We start from the raw sequence: 22,415 nt of genomic DNA on the forward strand, positions 1-22,415 counted from the left end.
TGAGTGTGTGTGTGTGGATGCTTGTTGCTGTTTGAGTACACACCACTAGCATAAACATCACAGAGGCATGCTCCCTCAGCATCTTTCTGTCTCCCTTCTCTTGATTTGACTCCCTCCTTTTCTAACCCCTTTGTCCGCAAGAGTCCCCCACTCCAGCCTCGCTCCCATTCTCCCCCAGTCTCCCCTCTCCTCCCAGTCTCCTGCTCTCCTCACTGGGCCTTGGCACCACCTGGAGGTGCAGTTTGGCTGGCAGCAGTCCAGCCGTGTTCAGGCTGGAGGCCAGTCTCTTGCCTTGCAACAACAATGTCCGGTCTTTTTTCCAGCTTTCCAACAATGACAGCTGAGGTGTTTGATTGGTTGAACTGGGAGCAAACGGGGGCAACTCAACAATAGTGTTGATCAACACAGTGTCACGACATTTAAATCTATTGATTTGTGTACATGGACATAATAATATCTACATGGTTGGAAGTCCTGTGTTGTTGGACCCATCCACCACCTGCGCTCAATATGTAATACTACGTCACTAGCTCACATGGATGTGTTTAATTCATGCTTACACCACACACAAAAGGATTCTAATTGACTTTCCATTTTCATTGTTTTCATGCTGAGCGACAGGGGGGAAACAGGGACAATACACGAAACCAGTAGACTGCATTTTGTGACTATTTCAAGACCTGCTGTGGGACTGGGCTGTGTGGAAGGAGCAACATCCTGCATGTATGCAGCGAACCACAGCAGCAATTTTTGGCTCAGCTGAATAGTATTTGCATCACCAAGAGATGCTGCGCTTCACTTTTCACCTTGCTTCCCGGTGAAAACTCTGTTTAGCGATCCCAGAGCTGGATGGGATTTTCCACAACCAGCAGCTTGCACAACTCCAGAGAACTCAGCAGAAAGTTTGGCACGAACACTGTGAGCCTGTCCTTCTCTCTGCTCTATCTACACATGCAAGTTAATTTTCTTGGAGATATCTTGGTTGCACATCTTTGAGTGATTATTCCGAACCAGCTTGTCACTCCGCCGCCTCTGTGTATGAATCACATAGCGTTTGGTGCCTTTCCAGTTTGTCCCCCATCGGCAGAAATGAGATAATTGTTGAATTAAGCTTTGAAGGCGAAAATAAGTTGCTTGGGAAATGATTCCTTTTGTGATGTGGTTTTTGCTCCAACACTGAAAGAAGTCGATTGACTTCAAGGACATGTATGTCTTCATTTCAGGCTCACCTCTCAGCTTTGTTTGTGGGGTTTGGAAATGTCACATGTTCCTGTTAACTGTCAACATCATTGGATGTTTTGTTTCGTGAATGCTGATATAATCGGATCTGTCTGTTTCTTCTGTGATCCCATTTGTGGATATCTGGCCTGGCAGCATCTGCTCACCAGACCCAGCACAAAGCTCCATTTTGAATGTTAACATGTAACATTAAATCAAAGCACTCACGGCAATACCAGCAACTTCTGAACTCAGAGGAACTTTTGCCCAAGAAGTGGATGTGTGTGCTGTCGTCATTTACTGGGCCAAAGAAGTGGAGCAACAGCCATGATGAAGACGATGATGACATCACTCGAAGGCTATGCCAAGAAAAACACATCTGAGAGCTAGTAAAATATCCCACATCGCCCTGCCCTCTTCAGGGGCTTTACTGCAGCCTCCTGTTCTGCGCGTGCTCATTTCCTTTGACGTTTTCAATGCCGACACACTGACTAGTTGTTAATTAAAGCCTATTTTCTATTTTAACATCCCAGTCACTACGTGTCACTGTGGCACCCTGATGTCTTTTTTTAAATATCCATATTTTACCTGCTTTTATCTTCAAATGCAGATATTCTTTCCTCCACATATTGAGCACAGATGGTACCATACTGTACATTAATGCGGCCTTCCTCATTCCAACACAGAACATTTCAACCCGTTTTAAAGTGTCTGCAGGCTTGACCTCATATGGGATCAGGCTTTGTTGTGTTGCCCCTGTAGGAAGTTATTGACTCTGGAGGGCGAGACTAAGCTGTCTCACTGCAGTTGGTGTCAAGACGACCTGATGTCAGAGTGAGAAGCAGTTGGATGATGAGCTGTGTGCGAGGCGTGGGGTTGGTGTGTGCCAAATACGTTTGTGTGGGTGGTTATGGCCATGTGTGTGGGGATTCTGTGTTTATGTATCCTTGCAAAAGTATCTTACAATTTAGCAACTGCTTTCTAGTAAAGTGAGATTTATGAATCACAGAGGGGTTGGGGTGGACAGGCCAGAACCGTCCCTGAGAGGAGTAGGGGCCTCGTCTGGGTTTCTCCCTCTGGTCCCTCATTGGACATGGGAACTACAGAGCGTCTGGAGAGAGGAATGTCCAGCTGGAGAAAATAAATCTGCATATGTGACCAGTTAAATTATATGGTGTGTTGGACTAAGGAGACCTGTGTCACATCGCACTTTAATCCAGAGTTCCCTCTCGGAAGACTATATTGGGTGAACAGAGCGATACAATTACTACTAGAAGGTTAGGATGCATGTTTTTATTGGCTTGTTTAATTATTATCAGCATGTGGCTGGTATTGTTTTCCACTCATGCGTGTGTCATCATGGAGACACCTACTGTGGCAGGAACTAAGGGGTTCAGAGAACTGTTCCACTTTGTCAGATTTAGTCACTGCGATAGCATCACAACTGTACTTGCAATTAGTAGCTGCCCATCTTCTCACTGGGAAAAGAAATTGGGATCACATATCACCAGTATTGGCCTCCCTGCACTGGCTTCCTGACTGTTTCAGGACTTATATTATTGCTATTTTTTAAGGTTTTAAACGGACTGACGCCACAGTATCTAGCAGCACATTTGCATCTCTCACACTATATTTACAATTATCTATTATAATTTTTTATGTAAATTCACCACGATCAATTAATTGTGTGTTTTATCCCAATAAAATCCTATATCGTCCCATCCCTGATCTTTAGTTTAGGTATTGTGTAATGAGTCAGAAAACCAGTGATTTTGACAACTTTGACCCTCTAGTGAATTTGGAAAGGGCCTGACTAGCCTCAGATCCCTTTAGATCAGGTCTCTTTGTTTCAAATGTTAATTTATCCACGTCAGGTTTGGGGTTATTCACAAGTTCCTTACAGCACGAATCTGTCCTGTATTAAGAATTTACTGCCAGGCTTTAGTTTTCTTGCGAGGAAAGTGAGTGCGGACAGTAGTGGTTGTTCATGGCCAACCCTCTGTGTTGACTTTTTAAGTGCCAAATGTATGTACATTAGATTATGCAGCCTTGGTGTGCTATCTGTGTGATAGCCTCTTAGCCTCGGCCAAGACCATGACCTTGTAAACCCAATGTTGACCTTGTAAACACAACGTTCCCACATTCTTTCTGGCATGTAATCTGTCCCTTTCTCCCCTCATTGTCTTTGAGCCCTCTATTTCTTTACTGCCTAATAAAGGCCCAAACAAACACTTGATGTTGCGTTCAACACGTGGTCTCATGATCAGTAATCCTACAGATGTTTTTGTCCTCATTTTCTGATTTCATCTCAGAGAATGAATAGTACATGTAAGCGACTAGTCTTCCACTCTGTGGCCACAGTGACAGAGGGGGGAATATATGTTGGGAAAAATACCCTCTTTTTTTTGTTTCATCAGCCGAGACTAATGGATCTGCCAGGAGGACCTTAAACTGCTCCTTTGGGTTAATGTACCGCCCAAGCCACAACACCAGGCGGAGAAGCGATTTGCCCAAATATCTTGGCCCTCCTTGCTGCCAAATTTCAGGGGCATTTTGTTGCAGCTGATTGAAAGAGATTAGAAGGATTGGCTTACCTCTCTGCATCTCAGTACAGCCTCCTGTTGCATTACCAGATAACACTAATTCTCTAATTTGGAAGATAAAACAGTTGTGTTTCTGTGGACTTTAGTGAGAAATAGCTATGGTCCACATTAAGGGAGAATAAATGCCAGGGGTTCTGGCAACATTTTCCCACCGCACCTTTCCCAGAGCCGAGGAGATCCCGGGAGGCTGGCAGCACTCAGTCTAACCCAGAATGCCTTTCCAACCATTTGTCCTCAGTGCTCAGCTTTGGTAGCTCAAGACTCTTCAGATTCAGGAGCAGCAAGCCTTGAGCGAAAAATTTCCACATTGCATGAGGTAATTTGCACTACAAGCTCCAGCTAGCCGAGGAAAAGCCTTACCTTAAGGCTATTAGATAATGACAGCCTTAGTAGTGGCTGGAACACATCAAGCTGCCTCTGAATTAAAGCATTCACTTGTTCAGTTTCCACCAGTTTCGGAGGCTCTGCCTCTTGTTTCAAGGAAATCTAATCTGAAAGCTTCCACATAAACCTTTTTTACATGTTTCGGGGAACTTTCATCAGTATTGCTCTGAATATGATCATTCACAAACTACACAAATAGCCCTATTGAGAAGTCAACAAATACAATAATGTTGACTCAAGAAATGCATGACATACCTTTGGTTCAGACAATCTGGGCTCAACAGAGGCTCAGGTTAAAAATAGCATTTTTCAATAACCATAGCAAAGAGATGTACAAACACAGGCTGCTATATGACAACACTGTGTCACCCCAACGTGTCAAATTACTCACCTTGGTCAGAGCTCTGAAGCTTCAAACTATGACTCTACGTCTCCGTCTAGCATCACTTTTGCACGTGCCAGCATCGGCATGTCAATATACGCTTGTTATATACATAGTGTATTTTCAAAATAAACTTCCATCTTCACAGGAAGTTAAGTTTAGGCAAGGTGTTTATCAACACTAACGATTCATACTATGTACATGACTGACATGACAAAATATCAACGTTGCTTTTTTTGGTGAACATCCTTTTCAGTGAAAATTAAATAATCTTAAATAAGATTAACATAAATAATAAAGTCTTCCTGCATAAATAAAGGATAAATACATTATTTTTGTTTCCTCTATGTTTTAAAGTGGGATCTATTGTCCGTGTGTGCACTGGGAGTGGCGTACGGGTCTTTCGGCTCTGTTTTGTACTTGCATAACTTGAAATACTTATTTCTCACATTTCTTCCATCACACACTTTTGAACCATCAGTGTGCATGGGAGATAAGTTCCATACGCTTACCTTCCGACTTTCACTATACTTGGGTCTCCGTCTGTCGCTCGTCTGTTGCCCATAATGGAGCGGGTGGGTGCGCTTACCAAGCTGCTTTATTTCTTTGACGCCTTGTCAGGTGAGAGCAGGTTGCCCATGCTCTGTATTTCATCTTAAATCAGCGTGGCGTGATGAGCACATAGGGGTGTGTGCATGTATGTGTCACGGGAGGAGAATTTAACAAGAGGGTGGCAGCACATGCTGGCACACACACACACACACACACACACACACACACACACACACACACACACACACACACAGACACATACACCATATGGAAGCAGAGGTTCAGCTTTACCGCACTGAACACTGGTTATTGAGAGCTCCACCACCGGCTGTCCCCTATCACTTGTAACAAGTCTGGCTAAGTAACAAGACCCCCATAACATGAAAACTTCAACTTGTTAACATGAGCCTCAAACTGGGATGTAACGCTTCACTCTTACAGTGTCAATAAAGACCACAACCTTGAAATCGGCACTGACTTTCTAGGAGGAAACTGCATGGAAAGGGCTGGGCACCCCCTCATATATTCTATATTTAACGTTAGACAAGCTTTGAAGTGTCTTCTGTTGAATAAGAAACAGTCACCCCGTTTATGTTTGACATGTTTGTAGTTTTCTTAATGGTGATGGCCTGTTAAAGTGGATTCCAATGGTGAGAATTATTCACAGCAAAATGTTTCAGTTTATTCAAACGTCTCGTGACATGTGAGGAGACGCACTTTCCTGAAGTATATCCCCCATTATTAGTTGACCTTTAAAGTGTTGAGTTGATAAGTTAAACATTGTTTGAACAAGAGATAACAAGCAGCTCAACACAAAGAGACATGCACATTGCCCTAGGAAAAGCTAAATTAAGGTCAACGAACGTATGTGTTTTATTATGGATGGGATTTGTGTTGCAATTTTTTGAATCCATTTTTTATTGCTTGAATCAATATAAATTCTATCCATCGTCTACTGCTTATCCTGTATTCAGGGTCGCGGGGGCCAATCCCAGCTGTCATTGGGCGAAGGCAGGGTACACCTACGGGACATTTAGAGTCATAAATTAACCTATCCCCATCCTGCATGTCTTTGGACTGATCAGCATAAAGGATTTCTTTTCTGTGTGGAGGAAGAAGGAAGTTACCACTTGACGACATCCTTGAATATGAGAAATGGATGTCGTCATCGTGATGTCAGTGGCGGAATCAGAATTTTTTTATAGGGGTGGCCAAGTATGACCAAATTCACATAGGGGTGGCGTGGGCAGGTGGGGGGTCTGGGGCTCCTCCCCCCGAAAATTTTGAATTTGGTAAATGTGATTTCCTGTATTCTGATGCATTTTGGGGATAGCCAATAGCTAAATTCAATGGGATTCATAGCATCCCCTGACATCCAAGTTTTTAGGAATGGATGGCAACCCTAGCTTTACCTAATAGTATAAGGCCTATTCATGTCAATGACCTGGTTAACAGGACGTCTGAAAACTTCCAGGTTATTGTAACTTTTTATAGATCATCTTAATTTGTTCCCAGTTTCAAGGACTATATTCCGAGATTGATGCATTTAACCTAAACATACCCATCTAGAGGACCATTTAGAGAAAAGAAGTCCATTTTCTTAGTGTCTCATTCCTCCTAGGACAAAATCACTGTCAGGCAGAGTCAGAAATTAATGCATTTAGGTATTTATTTCCCATATTTCATAAAAGAAATTGCACACACGCTACTATACAGGTATTTATAGACAGGTAAGCATACAAAAATAAAAAAGTAAAAGATAAAAATAAAAAAAGATTTAAAAAAATAAAATAAGAGAAAGTTGTTTTTAATGATCCCGGTAATTTGTCTGCATGAGAAAGACGAGATGTGGCGTGTGAACAGGTTGAAATGCATGAGACTTGAGAGCCCTGTTAATAGCCCTAGTGAGCTCAAGTACATTGCTAAATCAATGCTGTGATTTTCAAAAGAATGAACTTACACATAAATAACTTACCTCACAATATGTGGGGTTGCACCCATCCACGCATTGGAAGCAAAGTCCTTCTGTGTCTCGGTTGGAAGCTCCTGTCGCAGCGAACGCGCAAAAAGTGTAGGTGTTGCAGTAAAAAGCGTCCGTAAGGTAACGACAACTAGGCGGAAATAGCGTTCCGTTTTTTTTTTTTTCTTTTGGCCAGGTCGTCGGGTGGCCACCACTGGCTACCCGTGACGCCACGTTTGCGTGATGTCACCCGTTAGTGGCATACGGTTTTGAAGTCTCCTGGATTTTTGGAACCAGCGAACGGAAGTGACCATGTTTGGACCACAGAGGAGCGACGGATGGATCTGATGAACACAAGCAGCAGAACAGAAACCTTACTGGATCCGGATCCTTCTGGATTCTGGTGTGAAGCTGGTAACAAAGTTAGCTGTAAAGTTTACCTTGAATTATGGAAGCTAGAAATGAAAATAATCTTCGTACAATGGTAGCGAGACAATGGTAGCGAGACAATGGTAGCGACCTGTCAATCAGCAGGTAGCCCCGCCCCCTAAAGCATCCCCTGCTTTCTGGTCTGTTGGACTCTAAATGGACCATAATGTACTAAATGAACATCATGCTGGATTGAAGAAGACTTGAAACTAGAGATTGAGACATAAACTCATGTTTGCTATGTTTACTGAGGTAATACATCCAGAGAGAAGTTTCTCATAGACTTCTATTCAATCGGACTTGCAAGCAGGTGGCAGGCAGAGAGAATGTAAGTTTAAGAAATGTAATTTAATTGTAAAGTTTAAGTAATGTACGATATTTGTTTTCATCGAAAACCAAGGCGAAGCGAGAAAGCAGGGAACGGTGAAAGGTCAGAGATATGTGGGGAAATGACCTGCACTCACATTTTAAATCCAACGTATGGTCAACTAAACGTACAGTGAAGTACAGGAACACTTTCATACATTCCATCCGGTGTGGAGAGGCTGCTGCATCAGGAGGACACGAGAATGACAGTGGGTTCTGGCTGTCACATTTCTAACCCACATTAAAAATCTATGAGATGATCGGAAGACGAGAAAGCGAAAGGAAAGTGTATGGTGTGGTTTTTGGACAGGGAATTAATGTGGGATACTACGGCTTTGAAGCTCCAGCCAAACATCTGCTGGCTCTCCCTCTCTTGTCTTCTTACTTTCCCAATACCACTCCTTTAATCTCCCCCTCACTGTTCTACTCGCTCTCACCACTATTCTTGTTACCGCTCCAACCTAGGGACGGCCGATGATCATCCCACTCTGCTTGGTTGCTGTTAGCGATGTATCCCTGTGACCTCCACTTCCCCTCCGTGGGAGAAAGCAGCCAATTATTGCCTGACAAGACATGGTGTAGCTGCAAACTCACAATTAGAGCTCAGTGCTATAAGAAATGCCAATTACAAGCCCTCTCCTGTCTTACATATTCAGATTGTGTGCCGAGCGTGTAAATGTGGGAGACAGCAGGTGTTGCTGCGTAACCTTTCTGAATATTGTTTTTGGCGAGCACCTCCTAAGTCCTCCTGAACAGTTGGGTCTGTTATGTCAGACAAACAAGCAGCAGCGTTTAGAAAGAAAACAAATGATGATTGTTGTTTCTGTCCTGTTTTAGCGCATGCTTTAGTGCCACTCTGCCTGGACGACTAAAAGACCCAGATGGCTAATAGGAAATGAGCACTCGCTCCAGCTCAGGTTCAGTGTGAGAGATAAGTCATCAGTGTGACTCAATGGAACATGGAGCGTGTGAGTGACGATGTCAACCTTCTCCTTTTCCCGAACACATTGTGTTTGTCCCCTTCTTCGTTTTCACAGCTGCCGCGGCTGCCGAGCACACCCGCCCCACCAACTGCTTTCAGGCAGCGTGGATCCTGTTTTTCCATGAACATGAACATGGTGCAGTTATTCATCACGCCTCAGAGGAGCGGTGCTGTGTTTTCTCCTGTTTAAGTAGCTCTTTGATCACAACCATGACCCCTGCTACGGTGCACTTTGGCTTCATTTGAAGCCACACAGAACACAGTACGCAGGAATCATAACTCTTCCTTCCACATCTCACACACACACACACACACTCACACACACACACACACACATGTGTGTATGCATGCATGCGCAGAAGAATCTGACCAGGTAAACAATAGCTTTACTTCAAAGTAATCCAGCAGGAATGTGCACTAATGGCTAGTTCAGTGGGTTGCTGGGTGATGTTGCAATGCGTTGCTCTGAAAGCTGGTCCAGGATCAACATTTTTAGTGGAGCAGTCCATCGGGGCTCTTATTTGGCTGACTTCTCTACCAATCTAGTGGTGAGTACTCCGGCCATCAGGCATTGCCACAATGCGTAAAATGAAAGAAAGAAAAAGACTGACAGACTTTACAGTCCATAGTCAAGTGAGCACATTTGCCTTTCCAGTCATTTGCCTGCCACACCCTCTGAATCTCACCAGTCAGGTCCTGTATCATTCCTCCGATATGCTGAGCCAAGTTATGCTTTGGTTTAATTGACTGAGAAATTTAATTCTCCATCTGGCTGCCAATGGTTGGCCTCAATCTCCTTCTACAGGACAGACCTCCTGTGAAAACGGGAATCTGACTAGAGGCCTCCCATCATCGTGGTCCAGGTTCACCATGCTGCCAACTGAACTTAACAGTGAGAGAGTGACTGCTGTTCTATCTCTCTTTCAGTCTCTTATACCCACATCTGCTTCTCCATTTTGTTTTTCTGTAGTAGAGAGCATGTGTGTATCCGAGGGGGTCCAGCACCGTCTCTGGTCCTCATTTCTATGCTTTTACTGTGCCCGATTTCTCCAGAGCAGGATTTATAGGGCGACTGGGCCCTGTCAAAGCCTTGCCTTGCACCACCATGTGTGCACATGTGTTCTTAAGCCGGCGTGTGTGAGTAACACAGAGAGGCTGCCTCACTGTGTCTGGCGTGTTTGGTTTGTGTGTGTGAAGGAGACAAAAAGGCAAAGCATGTCTGCCAGCCCGGTCTCTACTGGTCCCACCATCTCCCTGAAAACCGGATGTCATAGCAGAGCGTGACTTCAGGCTTTTGTTTTGGCTGGACCGTAGAGGGTCTCAATCCTGAGGGGTTTCTTCATATACCACACATGATATTACTAAAAACGTGAATATGGCTGTTGACAGTATGTTCTGATCTGAAATCAGCTGCTGGCGTCAGCTGAGCTGAGTCATATCAATGGTCTCTAACTCTTCAGCTAATAAGCATGTTGCCCAAAATAGCGCTGTCTGTCACTTTGAAAGTGAAAGTTTCTCCCAAAACAACTTGCAGTAGTTTGGTAATAAACGAGGCGTCCTGCTGGCTAGTGGAACTACGTTTAGACAGCAGGTTTTTTTTTCATCACATCCAGCTTTGGAAATGGACTCATTTTTATTATTTTGTGGTCTAAACCCACATTTGGTCGTAGCAACCCTCATCGCTCTGACATCATGCGTACGACGTCTTTGTTGTGGACAGTGCTGCAGCTGAGATCATCTTTTTAAACTCATTCATTATTTGTTCTTTTCTCACATCCTTTTACAGCCAAATGGATTTCAACCTGGGCTGCTGCTGCCATCACTACTGCATTTATTTTTTCATTGTGTTGTGAACTCGTCTTCCTATCCTAATGTTTCTATCTTGGCACCACTCAAAATGTCCTCTGTATGATATCAACACTGGAAAGAACCAGTCTCAATATCAAAATAAAACTAAATGTGACTTACACATTATTTCAGCCCACATGAGGAAGACAGTCCTATATACACAGCCAATGACAAAATCCAAAGATTCTCTTCCCTGATCCACCACAGCTGACGGCAGCCACTTCAGTCAGGTGTATCGTGCTGCTTTTCTACGATGAGTCAGGTGGGCTAAAAAGAAGACCCACTGCTCTCCTCTGTACAGGTGGCTCGAATTCTTCTTTAGCTTTTTAAGTAGTTGCAATGAATCAGCCTGTGAAAGCCGTAAAGCCTTTCGCCCGGAGCCAGCTGTTCTTACTGCAGAGCTCGCACAACTGCAGCAAAGCAAGAAATACATTCAAACCTTCAGGGGCCCGTTTCACAAAGCAGGTTCAACAAACTCTGAACCTAGCCCTGAACTCTGAGTTGACCAACTCTGAGATGGGCAACTCTGAGTTTTCAGTTTCAGAACAGCGGTTTCGAATTAGTTCAGTCAACTCTAAGTATGTAAACTCTGAGTTACGCGCGTGCCTGCCGACTCTACAAAGCCATCATCAATGGAGCTCCGATACTACGATTCACCATGGCAACGGGGAGAGCGTCATTAGATATTACTGAGTGTTTATGTAGAAAACGAGCTCATCCTGAGAAAGCGGAGCAACGTAACTGCAGCAAAGTAGCGATAGTTGGCGTGGCAGACAATTACTGCCCGATCTAATGTGTATAACTGAATGAAACAGTCTATTGATCTAAAGGCAATAAGTCTTTATTTTTGGCCTTGCAGAGCAACACTGTGGGGTAACGGTTAGCAACGCCGCCCACGGTACAGGCGACATAGGTTCAACTCCCGTAGTTCACAAAGTAGCGCATCAAATAAATTATCATTTTCATTGGGTGTAATCCCCCCAGGCACAGAAAGAAAGTGGTGTCAGTTGAAAATTAAGCATAAGAATATTGCGCAAATACGTTGACTAAGGAATATGATTTTAATCATATTTCACATATTAAACAGTAAATATAAGCAGGTATTTCAACACAGAAATGTACCTAAACATTTCATAAATCTCCCGTTCGCAAAAACACTACCTCCGCAAAGAATCGGATGGTTGCGGATTATGTCCGCGATATGAAATGTTGAAAATGTCGGAGAATATTGTTTAGATAATATCTAATGTGATTGGAAGGAAAGGTAGGCTAATCAAAATTCTCTCCCGACGCAAAGCTGCTAGAATCACTTTTATTTCCATATCGATTAGGTTGACGATGAAAGGATGGCACATTTTTTTCAGAGTTGGTTCAGATTCCGGAAAAAGGCGGAGACATGTAGGGAGAAACTCAGGGTTTGTTGAAGCAAACCTGCTAGCGAGTAGGTTAGGTTCACGGAGTATGTTACCCGGGTAACTGACTCAGATTTATGCTGAACTGGCTTTGTGAAACCGAAAAACCAGAGTTTCCCTCATCTCAGGGTTAACTAACTCAAGGTTTTCACTAAACCTGCTTTGTGAAACGGACCCCAGGAGTCAAGAAAAATTCTCCACTGAAGCAACCAAGGCAACACAACGTTGAAGTCATAATAGAAATAGCCTGGTTGCAGCCCTCGTCTACCCTTCAGCCAGCAGAGGACCTCCACGTGGGAAAGTCCTGACTTTACAGGACCTAACACTGTTCATTACTAACACTGGGCCCTTAAACCAACAGCTTAGTGTTAGCATAGTGTAACTGTCGTGGTGTCAAATACAATTTCATATGAAACCTCTCCCTCCTCAAGGCCAAATGGGGTCCTAAATTGATTCTGACGGTCCAAGATGAAGGACGCTGACCTTTCCACGGCATCGCCCCGGCGCTGCCTGCAGGCGGAGCATCCACAGACAGCCGGCTTGACGAGGGGCTCCGGTTGGAGGAGGAGCTACACTGCTCTACTGTACTGAGCCCCCGTGTGTCTGTCAGCTTGAATTCACTCCAGTGTTGACTGTGAGACATGACCCGCTGTGGGAGACAAGTCTCACCGGGATTGTGTGTGTGTGTGTTGGAAGGAGGTGTTTATGCTCCACATAAGCTGTCGGAGTCAGGGTGGGCCAGCCTCACTGTGCCTGTGTTGGTAAATGTATAGAAGAAGATGGTGTCATGGTGACGTCAAACATCAGTTTGTGGACTACGGTTTTGACACCTCAAGTTTTGGTCGTCGGCATCTTGGATTTTGGACCTCGACCATAAACTCATGTTTACAATATTACTCTCATAGACTTCCATGCAATGAGACTTTTCGACGAGAGCAGTCGCCCCCCTGTTTGCCAGCAGAGAGAATGCAAGTTTAAGGCTTCGTGTTGGCAAGTGTTGGCTTCCAAAAGGTTGCTGGGTAAAAGAAGAGATGAGGCCACATGCAGCAGGCAGGGTAAGCTCCTCTACTGTGTCAATCCAATCAGGTTTTAATGCCTGTCAGTGGTGGTGGTGGTGTTGTTGTTGTTGTTGTTGTTGTTGTTGTTGTTGTTGTTGTCATCGTCTTTTCAAGTTTTGAACACTCTGCTTTCTGAAGTGCTACTGTCTTAGGTCCAAAATAAATGTACCTGCAAAGCATAATACTTTATGAAGACAAATATATAGAGAGAAAAGAAAACTGATTTCCTTTTTTTCTCTCTGTCTCATTGGATATTTAATCCTTTTGGATTGTGGCACTTTTTTGCTAAACCTGACAGTTATTTTGAAAATACAAAGCCAGTAGATAATCAGACATGATCAAAGTGCTCTAAATCTGTGAAATAATAGGCATACAAAACAAACTGCACAGTTTATTTGAATGACCCCTTTGTATCGTTGTGTATTGGAAAAAACCTGGTGACATCGACTTATGCATAAAATCTGTGCATATTGTAAAAGTGTTTTTCTTTTCATGCAATCAGGACAGTCTGTCTGCCACAAATCTTTGCATTTAGATTAATAATTACAAATCCAGTGTTTTTGAGAATTGATACCGTATCACAAAACAAATATCACTTAACTGTATCATTATTTTCGACAACTGCATGACTGAACCGGATCGTAGGCCTATTGCTGATGCTCTAACAGCAAACATAATATATACATAATAACAACAATAATAACACATATTCAAATAATTTAAAAATTGCAATAGGTCCAAGTATTACTCTTGTGGTTCTCGGTAAATATGACAAACATAGCCATGCAGTTATCTGAAGATAATGTACATTATCTGTACATACCACACTTCAGTTTCCCAGTTGCTTCATCCAGTAGAAACACACTTGTTACCATGACTGTTACTTTTCCTATGAGAGCTTTTTGACCCGCCCATTTTCCACCTCATTCATAATCCGTGTTAATGTGATGGGTGTCTTGCCGGGTCATAAAAGAGGGTGTGTTGGGTTGATTCACCCAGGCTTCTCCCACCACATTAGACAGTCAGCCATATGGCTGTAAACACAGTGAATACTTCATTGTTGGAATCGTTTGGAGAGAGAAAAAACTACTTTTCTGAACATCTCCACCCATCTGCCTACCGTACTCACACGCTCCATCACATACATACAGAATGACACTTAACAGGTTGAGCACTTATGAGTGGAGGGCTTCCAGTTCAGAGAAATGGAGTTCAGGTGTCACAAACATACAGTACTCAACAGCTATTACAAGCCACTGATCTACTTCCGTTAGTGGAGATGCAGAGAAATAGTCTTGTGTACTCTCCATGGTAAAAGGTACAATTCTGTACTGGCCTCAGACAGTGTAGCGACCTGTCAATCACAAGATACATTTGTTGGGGATGTAGCAGGAGCAGATTTGGTTATCAACAGATAATTATTAATGTCAATATGATTATCAATATTAATAATTATATTTAATATGTTATTATGATATAATCATGAATAAACGGGGCACCACCCTGGGATCAGGGAAAAGATAACCGAAAACTGTACTCAGTCTCAATATAAAGGTTTTATCCTCACATGCCAATCATCGTGATCATTGGCATAGAATTATAAAAACAATCGAACAATTAAAAAGGTGTGAAATTCGAGCACTAGCCTTCACAACCTGCTGTTATGCAGAGACATATACACAACAAGCACAAGAGACCGCTAGTTATAATATAATAAGATTTATTAAAATCAGTAATAATGATCACAATCAATAACACTGCAATTAACAAAGCCTTATTACCTAACTACCTAAATGGGGGGGAGATGGCCAAGCGCAGCCACCAGATGGAGCTATTCCTCACAGCATTCAGGGGCGGAGCCACTGACGTCAGAAAGAATATCGAGAGAGAGAGAGAGAGAGAGAGAGAGAGAGAGAGAGAGGGGGAGAGATGGCCGGGTACAGCCACCAGATGGAGCTATTTCCTTAGCGTCCGGAGACGGAAACAGCTAGCGTAGGATCCGTGTGGAGGCGGTGTATGTGTGTGCACATGGTTGTTAGCCGGAACAAAGAGAGAGGGAATGCGCGCGTAATGCACAAAGGATCAGTAAGCTATTACCATCACACGGGCGCCCGTGAATGAACTGGCATTTGTTCGGCGGGACCCCGGTCCTTTAACTGATGGTAGATCACTTACTGAGCTTGTGAATGTGTCCGAGGTTGGACACGCACTGTTACAGAAATAACGAGAGCGGGGCTCAGAGGTTATCCTTCTTGCTGGTCGCTGGGATAAAGGAACCGTTTGTGTTCCTCTTCTGCAGGCAAATAAAGAATTGCGCGGTTGTGGCGATCTTCTCAGGATCCACAAAAAAACAAGTAAAAGAAAAAAAAAGGCGAGTCGCGGAGAAAGGGGGAAAACAGTCTGTCTCTCGTCCAGCGAGAGACAGACAGACAGAGCTTGGGGAAAAGACTGTAGTCCAAGACAAAGGGAACGCTGCAGAGGTTAAAAGTTCTCCTCCTGTTGTAGCTGTGTGCTACGGTGGAAAGAGAACGTTTTAAGGTAGCGCCAGTTTATATACCTCACGGCTGTCTCTCAGGGACCCCCTGGGGTCCTTGTGGTTGTCAGCCAATAGGAGAGTTTGTGTGACGTCCCACGTCGCACCTCGGTGAGAAGTAAAACCAAAATGACGGTTGTAGTTTTTTTTTGTCCCCTTTGTCCCTTTGTTCTGACCATATGTGAAGGCTTTTGGTCTCTGTGTAGGCCGCATTGTGTAGTCTTCAGTGAGGTCCCTACACATTGGTCAACTGTTGTTTTTAAATTTGCTTTACAAATAAAGTTTGAGTTGACTTTACAAGGTAGCCCCGCCCCCTAAAGCATCCCCTGCTTTCCGGTCTGGTGGACTCTAAATGGACCATAATGTACTAAATGAACATCATGCTGGATTGAAGAAGACTTGATACTAGAGATTGAAACCATAAACTCATGTTTATAGTGTTTACTGAGATAATACATCAAGAGAGAAGTAGGACCATTTTCTCATAGACTTCAATGAGACTTCTTTGTGCAAGCAGAGGAGTCGCCCCCTGATGGCCAGTAGAGATATGCAAATTTAAGACACTTCAGAATTGGCTTCACTTTTCCGTAGTAACACATAAGTAATAGTGAAAGGTGAAGCAACGTCTTCATGCAGCAATTTTTTTGTGTTGACTTCACTGCACTTTTTAGTATACGAGTTGTGTTTCATCGTCTGGTTTAGTAATGAGAGCGTAGGTAGGTGAAAACTTCCAGTCATCATAGAGCTCCTCAGACATCAGTCCTGTCTGGATCAGCTCAGTCCGCTCTTGTGAAACGCTGCCTCATACACAGTCACAGTGCAGGGCGCCACATTTCAGAGATGCTATGCATTGTTTGGTGGGAATTCTGCTCGCTGCCATCCTTCAGGCCTTGATTACTGTCAGCTATGCTCACATGTCTGTGTGTCTTTCCCTCCAGGTTGGTGGTTCGTCAGCACAGCAGAGGAGCAGGGCTGGGTGCCAGCCACATACCTGGACTCTCAGAATGTAACCAGAGACGACTTGGATCTGGGCACGTCCAGGACTGGAGAAGGTGAGCATGAACGCAACATTATTAGATCCATAAAACACAGAAGACCCTCGCTGGAGAACAGAGAACAGAAGTGGAATGGGCCAGGCTTTTTAATAATGGCTATTAGCATCTGTGGTAACAGATTCTGATATTATGGAGTAAAAAAAAATGCTCACATCTCAATCTAAATACACAAGTCAGCGCTAAACACACACACACTTCCAGTCACACATTAGGAACCTTGGAGACCATGGTCACAGCTCCATGGTGAAACACTACCAGACCGCATCCAAAATGTTTTGCAATATTTTGGCACCACAGAAAATTCCTTTCAACTCCCCCGGGAGGCTGCAACGCTTGCAGGAGCCTCGTTGTGTTGCCACCCTTTCCTCCAGAATGTTTAGTCTAAATGCTGGGATGGAGCATTTCATCACTGTTTCACAAGCCTCTTAATGCTTTCAGACTGAGGGAACACAATAGTGATAAATAAAGGTGTACGTCCATGCTTAGATATACACTCACCGGCCTCTTTATTAGGTACACCTTGCTAGTACCGGTTTGGACCCCCTTTTTCCTTCAGAACTGCCTTAATCCTTCGTGGCATAGATTCAACAAGGTACTGGAAACATTCCTCAGAGAGTTTGGTCCATATTGACATGATAGCATCACGCAGTTGCTGCAGATTTGTCGGCTGCACATCCATGATGCGAATCTCCCGTTCCACCACATCCCAAAGGTGCTCTATTGGATTGAGCTCTGGTGACTGTGGAGGCCATTTGAGTACAGTGAACTCATTGTCATGTTCAAGAAACCAGTCTGACATAATTCGCGCTTTATGACATGGCACGTTATCCTGCTGGAAGTAGCCATCAGAAGATGGGTACACTGTGGTCATTAAGGGATGGACATGGTCAGCAACAATACTCAGGTAGGCTGTGGCGTTGACACGATGCTCAATTGGTACTAATGGGCCCAAAGTGTGCCAAAAAAATATCCCCCACACCATTACACCACCACCACCAGCCTGAACCGTTGATACAAGGCAGGATGGATCCATGCTTTCATGTTGTTGACGCCAAATTCTGACCCTACCATCCGAATGTCGCAGCAGAAATCGAGACTCAACAGACCAGGCAACGTTTTTCCAATCTTCTATTGTCCAATTTTGGTGAGCCTGTGCAAATTGTAGCCTCAGTTTCCTGTTCTTAGCTGACAGGAGTGGCACCCGGTGTGGTCTTCTGCTGCTGTAGCCCATCCGCCTCAAGGTTCGACGTGTTGTGCATTCAGAGATGCTCTTACCTCGGTTGTAACAAGTGGTTATTTGAGTTACTGTTGCCTTTCTATCAGCTCGAACCAGTCTGGCCATTCTCCTCTGACCTCTGGCATCAACAAGGCATTTGCGCCCACAGAACTGCCGCTCACTGGATATTTTCTCTTTTTCGGACTATTCTCTGTAAACCCTAGAGATGGTTGTGTGTGAAAATCCCAGTAGATCAGCAGTTTCTGAAATACTCAGACCAGCCCGTCTGGCACCAACAACCATGCCACGTTCAAAGTCACTTAAATCACCTTTCTTCCCCATTCTGATGCTCGGTTTGAACTGCAGCAGATCGTCTTGACCATGTCTAAATGCATTGAGTTGCTGCCATGTGATTGGCTGATTAGAAATTTGCATTAACGAGCAGTTGGACAGGTGTACCTAATAAAGTGGCCGGTGAGTGTACATGCAACACACACACATGTACACACACAAGTACACACCCACACACACACACACACACACACACACACACACACAAACACATACACACACACACACACACACACACACACACACACACACAGTTTGACTGCAGCCGTGGGGGCTGTGCTGTGGTAGTTTATTATGCTGTAGAGAGCCACTGGATTATCTAACAGACGTATTCATCTCTAGTTCAGACATCAAGCCTCCATGCTTCAGCGAGCGGTGCACATTCTGCAAGATACACTCACAAAAACACACCGTGCCAGAGCGATGACAGCTCCTGCACAGCTGCCACACTCACTGTTTGCTGTTCTCATTCCTGTCTTTGATTTGTTCTCACTCTCACACACATTCACACTTCCATTTTTGTAGATGTTGTCAGGCAACTGACCCAGTGATTCCACCGTTACGGGCTGAGGGCCATTAGGATGCTTTTCTCAATTCATTTTTTTTATATATATAGATATATGTCCTGAGATTTCAGTTGTTGTGCTGTTGAATATTGAACAAGAGCATTTCATTCATCCTTTCACAGCACACCCTCTGTGAGTGGGCCCCCGTTTTCCCATTAGGCCTGGCGTCTTTGTGTTTGCACACATTGTCACTTCTTCTTATTTCTGATCTCCTTCCCACTCCCTGTCGTCCCTTACATCTCATTATCTCTGCGTGGTCTGTAACCTAATTCCACTGACAGCTCAGCTCCCTGGACGGGAACCGACAGACCGCGCTGAAATTACCTTGAAATAACATTTCCCTTTGTGCCTTCCCTTCGCTGATATTTCAATTAGGAGGTCAACAGCAGAAGGATGTGCTCTGTGGGATGGATGGAAGGCAGACGGGCATCCAACAGGAGAGGAAATGACAAGTAGCAGAGGCACAGAAAGGGAGGGAGGAGGGCAGAAGTCGAGAGGAAGGAAGGACAAGAGACAAAGATGGAGAAGGAATTAGATTAGTCCCCTCATTAATGTGTTTGCTCTTCATGTGGCCTCGGACAATGCGATAAGATCGAAACATGACTGAGACTTCGAACTAATAATGAGTGAAAGAGGTCAAGAGTTCAACACACAGTAGCTCCAAACTGGATGTAGACCGTATCAATTTATATCAACACGATCTGTGCGTTTAATTCATTCTTACTTGATTATTTAGAAGTTGAGCTGAAATGAAAAATGCCTTTTAACCCTTTATACATCACATCCTTATGCAATATATGTTGTTTTATGTCAAAATCCAATGTTTTCTTCCAGGAAACCCAAATGTGTTGGTTCTTACATCAGCTAGTACCAACCAATATCAACAGATCATATCATTTACATTTACATTTACATCTAGGTCATTTAGCAGACGCTTTTGTCCAAAGCGACTTACAATAAGTACATTTGTCAAAAGAAGGAAACAAGGAAACCACAACGTATCATTGCCGATTAAGTAAGAGCTAAAAATAGAACAAGTGTTAGGTCCTCATCTGAGTAAACTAGTACTTCAAGAGCAACAGTGCTACGATCAGAGTGCCATAGGTAAGGTTTTTTTTTTGTTAGTGGGTCATGCTAGTCGAGGTGAAGTCTGAACAGGTGAGTCTTGAGCCTTTTTCGGAAAATGGCAAATGACTCTGCTGTCCTGACATTGGTCGGGAGTTTGTTCCACCACTGAGGCGCCAGAACAGAGAAGAGTCTGGACTTTGATGAGCGACATTTGTTTGATTTCAGCGATGGTGGTACCAGCCGGCCAGCTGAAGTAGAGGAGCGAAGTGCTCGCTTCGGGGCATGAGGTTTGACCAGTGTTTGAAGGTAGATGGGTGCTGTTCCATTGATGGCCCTGAAGGCCAGTGTCATCGTCTTGAATTGGATGCGTGCTGCAACAGGGAGCCAGTGGAGGTCACGGAGGAGGGGGGTCACATGGGAGAATTTGGGTAGATTGAAGATAAGGCGTGCTGCAGCGTTCTGGATACGCTGCAATGGGTTAGTCGCAGAGGCCGGGAGTCCGGCCAGGAGAGAGTTGCAGTAGTCAAGGCGGGAGATGACCAAGAGTTGCGTTGCATCCTTTGTGAGGAGGGTCCGAATCCTGCGGATGTTGTAGAGGGCAGTTGTTCAGCGAGAGATAGGATGACAGTTGGTTGTAGGCGGCACGTTCCAAGGTTTTAGAGAGGAATGAAAGAAGAGATACAGGTCTGTAGCTTTGGATGTCAGTAGCGTCTAGGGTGGGTTTTTTAAGGAGAGGCTTCACGGTAGCTGTCTTAAAATCCACTGGAATGACACCTGAGGTGAGGGAGGAGTTGATCAGGGTGGTGAGGAATGGCAAGATGTCGTGTGAGATGTCTTGGAGAAGAGAGGAGGGAATCGGGTCGAGGGAGCAGGTGGTGGCACGGTTAGATGTAACAAGTGCGTGAACGTCTTCAGAGGTGAGGGGGGTAAAGCTGGTAAGACCATCCGAGTTGAGAGTTGGGGGAGATGTCTTCTGGGAGGGAATAGGCGTGAATGAGGAGCTGATGTCATTTACTTTCTTGGTAAAGTAAGTAGCAAAGTCATCGGCAGTAAGGAAGGAAGGGGGGGGAGGGGTAGGAGGGGTGAGGAGGGAGGAGAACACGGAGAAGAGTTTCCTGGGGTTGGAGGCAGAAGAGTTGATCTTTGCCAGGTAGAAGGCAGATTTAGCTGCCGAAACAGTTGAGGTGAAGTCAGAGAGGAGGTGGTGGTAGTGAGTAAGGTCCTCGTGCTGGCCCGATTTCTTCCATTTTCTCTCTGACGCTCGCAACAATGATCTGTTGGTTCGCAGAGGTTCAGACAGCCAGGGAGGGGGGGGAGATGATCGCGCAGGTCGTGAGATTGGGGGACAGAGAGTGTCCAAAGAAGAGGAGAGTGAGGACATCAGGATGGAGGAGGCTTCCTCAGTGGGCATTAAGGAGAACTGTTCTGAGGATGGTAGCGAGGAGATAACAGTTGAGGAGAGAGCGGAGGGAGTGAGGGATTTCAGGTTGCGGCGGCTGGTGACAATTCGAGGCGTAGAGGGGAGGGATGTGGTGGGCTCCATGGGGAGGGAGAAAGTCACAAAGTGGTGGTCGGACACGGTGAGCGGGGTAACAGAGAGTGCCGAGATGCCACAGGATCTTGTGAAGACAAGGTCAAGTTGGTTCCCGGCGCGGTGAGTTGGTGGAGAGGGGGAGAGTGTAAGGTCAAATGCGGAAAAGAAGTCGATGAATTCAGATGAGTGCAGCTTTCCCGAGTGGATGTTGAAGTCACCGAGGACGACGAGTGGTGTGCCATCATCAGTGGAGCAGCTCAGGAGGGCATCCATCTCATCCAAAAAGTCACAGAGAGGACCGGGTGGGCGATAGATCACTATGATGTTTAGTTTGAAAGGAAGGGTGACAGAGACGGCGTGGAATTCAAGTGTAGATCGGGGTAGGTGGTCCAGAGGAAGGACCTGGTAGGACCATCTGGGTGAGATGAGGAGCCCAGTTCCTCCTCCTCGCCCTGTTCGTCTTGGGGAGTGTGAAAACGAGTAGGCAGTTGAAAGGGCAGCTGGAGTGGCAGTGTTTTCTGGGGTGATCCAGGTCTTTGTGAGGGACAGGAAGTGGAGAGACTGCAGGGACGCATAGGCTGAAATGGTGTCCGCCTTCTTGACTGCAGACTGGCAGTTCCACAGCCCCCCTAGTACTTCAAGTTCCTTACCGGTGGAGAATGGTGGGTAGCAGAGATTGGATGGGTTACAGCCTCGAGTGAAGGGTCTCCGGTGAAATCTTCTCCAGTGTGATGTCCTGACTGGGATAAGACACATGGCTGCGAGGGGGGGGGGGGGGTGAGATGTTATACCTACCTCAATGGACGTCCTCGATGGACTCCCACAGATAGACTCCCTTGTCTTCGTTCTGATGGCCAGACGCTGTAGTGACAACCTTTTAAGTGCTCAGTTTACAAGT

General features: G+C 44.9%; 1 protein-coding gene across 6 annotated transcripts in view; it reads left to right on the forward strand.

Moving 5' to 3' along the window:
* sh3pxd2aa (SH3 and PX domains 2Aa) overlaps positions 1 to 22,415 on the forward strand; it is a 133,138-nt gene that overhangs the window by 89,823 nt on the left and 20,900 nt on the right. For all 6 annotated transcript variants that reach the window (XM_084004956.1, XM_084004957.1, XM_084004958.1 and 3 more), the window contains one exon: positions 16,666 to 16,779. In XM_084004956.1, coding sequence (XP_083861082.1) covers positions 16,666 to 16,779 — 114 coding nt within the window. The remainder of the gene's footprint in view (positions 1 to 16,665; positions 16,780 to 22,415) is intronic.

The sequence above is a fragment of the Eutrigla gurnardus genome (genome assembly GCF_963514095.1).
Source record: "Eutrigla gurnardus genome assembly, chromosome: 3".
Lineage (NCBI taxonomy): Eukaryota > Metazoa > Chordata > Actinopteri > Perciformes > Triglidae > Eutrigla > Eutrigla gurnardus.